The sequence below is a fragment of the Takifugu flavidus genome, chromosome 6, assembly GCF_003711565.1.
Source record: "Takifugu flavidus isolate HTHZ2018 chromosome 6, ASM371156v2, whole genome shotgun sequence".
NCBI classification, from domain to species: Eukaryota; Metazoa; Chordata; class Actinopteri; order Tetraodontiformes; family Tetraodontidae; genus Takifugu; species Takifugu flavidus.
Genome location: NC_079525.1, coordinates 4,482,349 through 4,492,168, shown reverse-complemented (window position 1 = coordinate 4,492,168; position 9,820 = coordinate 4,482,349). Strand labels below are relative to the sequence as shown.

Sequence of the window (9,820 nt, the reverse complement as noted above, 5' to 3'; positions counted from 1 at the left end):
TATGTCGGCTCGGGTTTGTCTTAATGCCAACATTGATATTGTATTTCATCAGAGAGGCAACAACCGTGCCGATGTCAGGAAGTTTACAGCATAAACACAGCGACAGCGTATTTGATTATATTTCTCATAAACCCAAAGCTGAATAACTAAAAATACGCTATTATCCGAGCGGCGCTCTTACGTAACCTGCGGGATCTCGTCAGGTTTGGTTCAGTGCGTTGTCATTTTTCCCGACACTGTATGTTCGCATCTCTTTTTAAGCACTGACGGGCTTAAGCACTCAGCTGAGAGTCACCGCCGTTTAATCCCATCAACGTGGACGACTGGCAGAGTCTGACTGGGTTTGACGAATAACAGAGGGCGTAAGCGAGGGGCCAGGCTCTGCCAGGGCAAAATGTTGATTCGTGACTTCTGGAAACCCCGCAGGCAAACATCCTCCCAGCCTACGTGACTATACCGGATTAATCCACAATCTTTTCCTCCCAGGCAGCAGTGTAGGAGTAATAGGGTGACTGAGTTTAGTTGGTTTTAGGAATCACGTCACTGTAATTGATTGAGATAATTGAGTTTTACTGTAGTGTGGAGATAACTCTGCCTGCTGTCTCATTTATTTTGCCTCTTGATAGTGTCCACAAATGATTTATCACCTCCTGTCACAAGCTCCTGACCGGGCCATCCCTGCCTAATGAGCCATCATTAGCATATAGAGTTAAATGAGGACACCGTATGCTCCGACCATAGGGTCAACCCATCTTCATCAAGTGACTGGCTGATTTCTCTCCCTCTCTCTGTTTATTTAAAAGACAAACTAATGCATCAGCAGTTTGGGAAAAGTTTGACATATTCATTCTATTTGATGAGTACAGGTCCCAGTAAAAATAACATTCATTCAATCATCAATGAATGTTTTCACCTACATAATATCAGCAAATGTATTGTCATTTTCTCTTCTACAATAGTTATTATCCAGTTGTCAATGTTCAAAATCGCGAAAAAAAAAGTAATCTAATTTTTGTTACTCTTCGGCTTCCGTACATGTTGATTACAGGGGAATTGTAGTACTTCATTTTACCGTCGCGTTAGGAAGCAGCTACAGGAATGGCAGAGTATACGAAAGTAAAATCAACCAAGCTGGTTTTGAAAGGTCAAAAACAAGGGTAAGTGTTTAACTTTATCATTGTCGTTAATCATCGCACTTTCAGCGCAATTCGTGGTAAATGTAGGCACTTATACAACTAAGGCTAGCGCTATGCTAAAGCTAGCACAAACAATTAAATGGATGTAAAACGCAGAGTAGTTTAATGTCAATATCTGCGCATTTTAATAAATCTTTTTGTTCGTTATTTTGCGCATCGTAATTTTAATATCGGCTTTACCAAAAAGTCACTGTATAACGTCACCAAATCGTGTTAGCTGTTGGCTAACATACGAACGAGCTAACCATACAACAACACTTTTATACCCCACCGATCTTGTCCACAAATGTCTTCCATGAATTTATTGTTTCCGTAGGAAAAAGCACAAAAACAAGGATAGAAAGAGAAAAGCCACAGACGAAGATGAAAAACCAGACATTGTCGGTATGTGTATCTTGATTTTCAGGGCTTCGGGACATAACATAAGGTATATTTTGTCAGTCTGTGAACAGGTGATAATCTATTGGGTCTCCATCTACAGGCAAACACAGTATCAATACTCTGCAGACTTTGTGTAGAAGATGAAGTGTAGCGTCTGGAAACATTAACAACCAAAACTAACTAGAACTAGAAACTAGACGTGTCTTTTTCTGTTTGCAGGTGGTTGGTGGGTGGTCAAAAGCTTTGTGGAAATGAACGGCACGGTTGCCTTGGAGATGCAGAACAACGCGTACATTCATGCCCTGGACAGTGGACTCTTCACACTGGGTGCACCACATAAAGGTGAGCTCATGTGAATCTGAGTCTTGTTCAAGTATAGAACCCTTTAAATTTCACCTACGGGTGGAAACACCCTCTCGTTTTGCAGTTTTTCTAACTGATCAACTAATCTTTTCATTTAAATGCAGCAGAGTAGCATTTATGTAATATATGAGATATAACTATGTATTAAATTGAAATTGAGGCGGCTCATTGCTGTTGGCGGTGCTCATGATGAGCGCAGCACTACCCAGCTGAAGGATTTGAGTTATTCATCACAAGAATGCTTAATAAAGCAGAAATCATGCAGTACGACGAAATAATACATATTTAAAAATGACGCCCAATTGTGTATTAATGTAGCTTTCATCCAAAACACGCCGATTCATATATGGCTATTCCAAAGCTAGACATATGCCCAGTTGAAATGCAATAATCATCTTTATTCACTATATTATTTAGATGATGAAGGACCAGATCCTCCCGAACAATTTACTACAATTAAGCTGTCGGACTCAAGGTAAGTATTCAGACAGTTCACTTAAATTTAAATTGGGTTTTTATAATGATTCACCTGTCGCTGAAGTCTCATTATCATAATTAATTCCTGGGATCACATGGACTAAAGCTGTCAGGAAGACAGGTGTTGAAATTCCGAAGGCGATTTTACCGACGCGGAGCTGTGATTATTGCTAACCATTAAAACCAGTTGCACATTGATTGGTATTGGCAGCGTAGATCATGCTGATCGATCAAGCTAATTAAGCACAAATGGTTCCCAAATAGACACGTTTTCTCTTTTTTCAGGATAGCCTTGAAGTCTGGGTATGGCAGGTACCTCGGTATCAACTCAGAGGGATTGGTGGTGGGTCGTTCTGATGCCATTGGTCCGAGGGAACAGTGGGAACCAGTTTTCCAGGATGTGAGTTTCTCCCGGTCTTTGTGCAAAAGAGCTCCGTGCGTGACAGCTCACCCTGCAAATGCTCATTTTTCATTCCACTCAGCGGGAGCAGCAGAATTCTTTTGTCCCTCCTCCGTCTCTGTGATTTTTGCCGCTTCTGTCGTGCTTTTACTGAAGCAACATGACAGAGAATTATTAAAGAGAGCGAGATGAAGAGATGTAAGAAAGGTCTGCAGACAGAGACAAACTGCAGAGCTTTCAATTATCTGCCCCCAGATTGGGCCTTTGAACTGGGAAAAAAAGCAGTTTTCATGATTTTAGTGATTTGAAAAGGAGAACGTATAATTAAAACACATGTTCTGTGGTTTTCCAGATGGATATTAAATATGATAAGATTCTCTTTTATATGAGAAGAAATTGGAACATTCTGCTTCAAATATATCTTATTGTGGTTTAAATGTTATCAGCTCTCATCACTAGCATGGCTCTCCATGATGGTTTTTGGAGGCTTCCTGGATCACATTAAGACTCTTTTACATCAACTACCGCGCCGTCTCCCGTTGATACCTGGTGGCTGTGCCTCTAATCTGCTGCCTCCTCTGTTCTCAATGTTCTGCCTCAGGGCAAAATGGCTCTCCTGGCTGCAAATAGCTGTTTCATCTCCTACAGCGACAGCGGGGACATTGTGGCCAACAGCAAGACAGCAGGGGACGAGGAGATGCTGAAGGTGAGGTGTGAATTGGGTTATTCCACAAGGTTGCAATTGAATCCTTTCAAGCATGTGGTGTCTCACAGTGAAGGGGGAGAAAGCGTGCGACCTCTCCTTAGGTTGTGTGAGGAGGTTGTATTTAATGCTGAGTCTCTTCTTTTTTTGTCTCTCTGAATAATAAACAGATCAGGACGAGCGCAGAGCGAGAGACAAGGAGTAAAGACGACCTTGCTGAAGAGGACAGAGGCAACGTGAAGTCCTGTGAGGTCAATTACGTGTAAGTAACCCCAGCCTGTGGCTTATAAGCATTTCAAGAGTTCAGTTTCTACTGCTTTAATGTGCAATTATAAAGAAATCAGGAGTTCGTTTGTCCATGGAGTTAAGATTTTGGCGCTTCTGGTGTGTTTTGGCTTCATCAGCAAACACTGTTTAGCAGAGCACGTGCATATTTTAGCGCACGTCGGTGCTGCTTGCAGCTTTAGGGAGGAAATTCATCGCTTCAACTTTAATCAACTCTTCCTACAAGCAATCAACCCAGCACAGGAATCAGCCTTTGACGGAGTTGGTGACAAAGGAAGTGTTGGAGGCTTCTCTTTGCACGTCCAGCTTCTTTCATTGCCTCATAAATAAGTGTCAGTCTACGATGACGTGAGTTTGACACGAAAAATCGTGCCTCGCTCGCGTCTTTAAGCGACTGCGTCATCGCTCTTCCACCTTAAGGAGAAGATTGATGGTTTGCTGTAGTTTGAGATGAGAAGCGCCACGTTGTAGCTCCCGGTGGTGGAAGGGCTTTATATACCGCCCGTCTGTGGCCTATTAAGCTCCAGACAATATGTCTCAAGTGTTTTTTTTCTGTGTTGCTGTGCTTTGGCTCGTGTTCAGAGTCTATTATTTGTTATAGATGAATGCGGGGGAAATGGACTCATCGTGTTGACATGTTGATAATGGCTGCCCTTGAGCCTCTGCCTTGATGTAGTGGTTGGTGTGTAAAATGGCTTTTAGGAGCGTGTGCAGAGCAAGAATCATAAAGCAATGGCAGAGGAAAAGAAAGGGAACCATGAGGGGTGTCTGAATGGATGCATTTGCTGCTTATTGCACAGTTGCAGTGATGCTGATGTCTTCATGTTCACGTAATTGCAGAGGGTCCAACCTCTCGGTAATAACAGAGGAAATTTAAAGCGGCAAAAGTTTAAAAACTGACACGTCTTTTGTATCGGCAATGAATCCTTTAAGTGAAAGGAAGAGTCGGATCTCCACTTCAGGTTGTGATAATCTACATGTTTTTGTGCAAATTCACAGTAAAAAGTTCCAGAGTTTTCAAGATCGACGGCTCAGAGTTAACGAGGGGGACTCGATGACGCTGAAGAAAGCCAGAACAGACGGAAAGTTCCATGAAGCTTTGCTTGACAGGTGCAGAAATTTAGAAGGCTATTACACCTTTTCTATAGCACCACTTCATTAACTGTCCAGGGAGTAGCATTTGAGGGAATATGTGCAATGCAACGTTGAGAAAAGTTTAGAAAGATCCAAGAGGTGTTTACAACTGAAATGAATGGTTGTAGGCATTAAATTAATGAGGCAATAATCAACCTGACGTGTTTTCTTTACAGGAGAAGCAAAATGAAAGCAGACAGGTACTGCAAGTGAAGACTCACCTTTGTGGATATCGACCATGTCTTTGTAAATGTCTCACTTTTGTAGGTTTAATCAGAGATTCGATGTGCTTTAAATGTGTGTCCTTTGGAATAAAACACCATGATCAATTTTATTGATTTTTGTGAGTTGTCTGCAACTTAAGTGATGTTTTTGTGTGTAACTCTGTGGAGCCTGTCTGCATTAGAGAATAGGTCTTTATCTCTCCCTTGATAAAATGTCAGAATATTATTTATTCAAGCTTTTATCGGTTTAATTTGTCGCAATATTTTCTCAGGGTTACGTATTGTTGAATTGTTGAGTTATGTGATTAGAAAGTATTTAAACTATTGACACTTTAAGGATTTTTCATGTCCTTAATCCAGTCTTGTTCAGAAAGGATCCTAAAGTGACCTATTTTTGCAATAACATGTGATCAGGTCTTGTGAGATCATAAGATTAAGAAATGCTTCTATATGATACTTGCTTTTACAATAACTACAATTTTGGCTGGATAAGACACCAATTAAAGTTAAAATTGATACTCATCATGAGTATTTTAATTATTGGTAATTAATATGAATGTTCTTCGTGCACTTGAAACGTTTAATGGACTCAAGGGAGCTCGTCTTTCTCTGTTGTGTTGTTTATCTCAGCCCAAGTCGGTTGGAGCGATAAAAAATGGAACAGACATCAACAATTACACTCACATTGATATTTGCGTGGTATTAAGCTTGTGGTAACTTAAAGAAACTACTAAAAAAAAATAACAAGCAGCGTTCGAAAGTCATGAGTTGAGAGGGGAAGGTATGTTATTCTTTACTTCCGTGTGGAAGAAACCATTGCACGTTATTAGCGGGGGGGGTGAACAATTTTGATCACTCTTTATAGCCAAATGTCGCCACAACAACAAATTTCAGCCGTTAATATGTAGTTGACATAAAGTATATATTACATTTTAAAATTCTGATGTCATTTTGGTGTATGTGAAGCATTTCTTGTATAACAAAACCTTTACCGATCATTTTCCGTTACCCCCACCATCTTTACGTGAAGTCACTGTCACGCGGAAAAACAGTGGCTTCTTCCGGACCTTATTTAAACGCAGTGACGCAGGGGTCGAACTTCAGGTTGGGTCACATCTGCTGAAAATGGGTCGCTGCTTTTTTACCATTTTAGCGGCTCTATTTACCTTTGCATCGGCCCAGTTCATCCCACCGGTAAGCGACATTTAGGCGTATCCCTCCAGCTGTTAGCTGTGGAGTGTTTGACACGCTGTTACTAATGGTGGAATATGTTGTATTACTAAACACTGGTTACATATTTACCTGTTCATTTCCAGTATACAGAAGAATGTCGGGCAAACATGTACCCGCCGAAGGGCCCCACGTAAGTTCTTTTAGATTGTGATCGTTTAAAAACTTTTAAATCACTGTCAGCTCTGCAGGACCCAGATAGCCCCTCTTATCAAACAGATTCGCATATCTATGCGGTTTCTACACGCTTCGTCTATTTGGAGAGAAATCCCCATATTTTGATATCGTAGATATACATTTTTGGCTGTTTGTCATAGAAACCAAACATCGTTAAGCTTTTGCTTGGAGATATTTTTTATCAGACACGACATTCTTATTATTAGTCTGTTTGCACAATATTTCACTTTTATGTAACCGCGGCAAAGCAAACACACTTATTTAAGTGACTCCTTACAGGGTTTACAAAGCAACCTAAATCCTTATAACACACAAATCTATAAGTGGAACCCGGTCCACATTATTTCTGCTGCAATGTACATTTGGGTTAATGATCAACAGGTCGTCTGACCAAACGAACCACAATAACCTCGTATTTCCAATCACTTATTGATCATGACTAAAATCTCCCTGCAGCCAGTGATGTTGTGAATCGCTGGGCGTCGCCGTGGCTCAGCCGCTCTCTTCTCCCGCAGGTTCAATGGAGCCGTCAGTTGGTACACCGTGGATCTCGATTTGCCGCCCAGCAAGAGGTGGACGGCTGTGATAAGTGACAAGAAAGCCGAGGTAGGAATCTCCGGCATTTTAGTGAATATGTGTAAGAAATCTGACCCCTTTTTCCCCCTCTAAGCTGGTCAGCATGGTCCAGGCCATCAAAGACTTGGCAAATGCTTTCGTGCCCAGCGGGAGGCTGATCGAGCTGGTCGACATTACGCTGGTACGCCCCCCCCCCCCCCCACTCCCTTTGAGCCTTTGTTTTACAGTTCTTAAAGTTTTCAGAACTCTCTTGTCTGCAGCCGCTGATGGCAGACACACTCCCACAGCCTTTTGGTGATGAAATCAAAGGAATCGCAGCCGCTTCGGGGGTTCCTCTTGGTAACAAAATAAAAGTCTTTTTTTTTTTTCTTCTCCCCAACACTGTCTGCTTTTAAACGACCCCCGCTGACCTCTGTCCCTTTTCTAAACTGCAGGGGAAGTCGTCTTGTTCAACATCTTCTATGAGGTGTTCACCGTGTGCACGTCCATCGTTGCAGAAGATGATAAGGGTGGGTCGCGTCCCGCCATCAGATCATTGAGCTGAAGCAATGCACTGACCGTGTGGGCTTTTCTGCTCTTACAGGTAACCTGTATCATGCCAGGAACCTGGATTTTGGTTTATTCATGGGGTAAGTCTGTCCTGTCGCCCGGGATCCAACGGTTTTAGCTTTGGCGACCTCGCGTCCTGACGGATCCGTTGTCCTCACAGCTGGGATATGAAAAACAAATCCTGGATCATTACCGAGAAGCTGAAACCTCTGGTGGTGAACCTGGACTTCAAGAGGAAGAACCAGACCGTCTTCAAGTCCACAAACTTCGCCGGATACGTGGGCATGCTGACCGGCATTAAACCCGTACGCCATTTCCTGTCGCACCCGGGGAAGCGGGTGGCGGTTGTTGGTTGAGAGCTTTCACAGTTCTGGAGGTTGAGACCTTTTTCCCTCTGTCTCCCAGCACACCTTCACTCTGACCATGAACGAGCGCTTCAGCCTGGACGGCGGCTACATCGGTGAGCCGACGGCGTCTGCTCGCTCATTCAGGGCCCAGGATTCTCTCTAACGGTCTCTTCATATGCAGGAATCCTGGAGTGGATTTTGGGCCAGCGAGATGGGATCTGGATGAGCTTCCTGACCCGCTCCGTTCTGGAAAACGCAAACAGGTACAACATGGAGAGTTTGGCCTCGAGGGAAAATGTCAAGAATGTGAGATTCTCATGCCACAAGTAGCTGATGCGGAGTGAGAATCTGTCATCTTCATATCTGTGGTCGACACTAACAGCCGACCAAAGAGCTCAGTCCCAACAATAAATCTGTCCTGCAGTTACGAGGAAGCCAAAACTCTCCTGGCTCAGACCAAGCTGCTGGCGCCGGCATATTTTATCCTGGGAGGAAACCAAACGGGCCAGGGCTGCATCATCACCAGGTCCAGACTGCTCAGCATTGACGTCTTGGAGTGAGTGCTGCCATTTCTAATTTGTGGGTCAGGGAAGCAGAAAGTGACACGTTTGAGCCTCCATCTGCTCCTCCGGTGGTCACGGGTTCAGAGCAGCGGTCTCGGTGGATTATTCCTGCCGGGGAATAAAGGTCACGGCCAAAGGTCGGGCTTTAACCTCTGGGGCGATTTGAAAGCAAGCAGAGAAACGCGTGATCGCAAGAGTGAGGCCAGTCAGGAGGGAAAAGGGAAGCGGTGAAGGTTTCAGTTTCAGATCACAAGATTTTAAATTTAGGAACATTCAAGCTGCCTTTTTTTTTTTTTTTAACCTGTGCTTCAGCATCAACCTGAAACTGGGCCGGTGGTACGTTCTGGAGACCAACTACGACCACTGGAAGGAGCCGCTGTTCCTGGATGACCGTAGAACTCCCGCCACCAAGTGTATGAACCGGACCACCCAGAGTGTGAGTAGCAACGCTGCCCACTTCCTGCTCCAGACACGGCCAAGTTGAACACTTCCTGTTTTAACGCGGCTTTGATCTGCATTAGAACATCTCGCTGAAGACCCTGTACGACGTTCTCTCGACCAAGCCGGTCCTGAACAAGGTGAGTCCGGTTCCCAGCAGGTGTGTCGGTCTTCGGTTTCATTTCCATCAACTTTCCCGTCCGTGTTCCTCACAGTTGACCACATACACGACGCTGATGCAGGTGTCCGACGGCACCCTGGAGTCGTATATCCGGGACTGTCCGAACCCCTGCATGCCCTGGTGACCGCCCCAACTCTGCAGCCAACATCTGCAGCAGCACCGTCCCTCCAACACACACACACACACACACACACACACACACACACACACACCCCTCTTTCCCCCACCGTAAGGGAATCTGCTGCAAAGTGAAATGAACCCAAGATCTTTTGTTTTATCTGTTGAAATTTGCACGCTGGATCTGTCAGATTACAAATCGAGCGACGTGCGAGGAGAACGTGTACATAAATCATTGAGTTTTGTTTTGTGCAAGTTCTTTAATCGTAACTTTTTTCCCGCCCTTGTTTTGCCTTTTTTAAACTGAATGCTTTGAGGTACAAACGCAGCAGGTGGCCACTTGGATGGTGCAAACGACGGTGGTTCCATCCCACAGCGCCGTCACAAGACTTGTGAAGTATTTTATTGGTTAAATTAACGTTCTCCGTCTGTATTCTTCCATCTGAAAGTCTTCATGGTTGTCAAACCACAGTGTGTTC

The 9,820-nt window shown here is 43.9% G+C and overlaps 2 protein-coding genes across 2 annotated transcripts; both read left to right on the top strand.

The window, feature by feature from the left end:
• The first annotated feature begins 1,000 nt into the window (after positions 1–1,000).
• On the top strand, positions 1,001–5,273 carry frg1 (FSHD region gene 1). The gene is made up of 9 exons (XM_057036854.1): positions 1,001–1,157; positions 1,513–1,580; positions 1,797–1,919; positions 2,358–2,415; positions 2,703–2,817; positions 3,419–3,523; positions 3,691–3,782; positions 4,805–4,915; positions 5,116–5,273. The coding sequence occupies exons 1-9, from the start codon at positions 1,099–1,101 to the stop codon at positions 5,150–5,152; spliced, it is 768 nt and encodes a 255-aa protein (XP_056892834.1). The 5' UTR covers positions 1,001–1,098; the 3' UTR covers positions 5,153–5,273.
• Positions 5,274–6,200: 927 nt separating this feature from the next.
• asah1b (N-acylsphingosine amidohydrolase (acid ceramidase) 1b) lies at positions 6,201–9,596 on the top strand. The gene is made up of 14 exons (XM_057036852.1): positions 6,201–6,357; positions 6,480–6,526; positions 7,086–7,176; positions 7,241–7,327; positions 7,407–7,485; positions 7,581–7,655; positions 7,730–7,775; positions 7,856–8,000; positions 8,101–8,155; positions 8,224–8,305; positions 8,467–8,598; positions 8,918–9,041; positions 9,127–9,183; positions 9,259–9,596. Exons 1-14 carry the CDS (start codon positions 6,289–6,291, stop codon positions 9,346–9,348), a joined length of 1,179 nt encoding a protein of 392 aa, XP_056892832.1. The 5' UTR covers positions 6,201–6,288; the 3' UTR covers positions 9,349–9,596.
• The last annotated feature ends 224 nt before the right edge of the window (positions 9,597–9,820 follow it).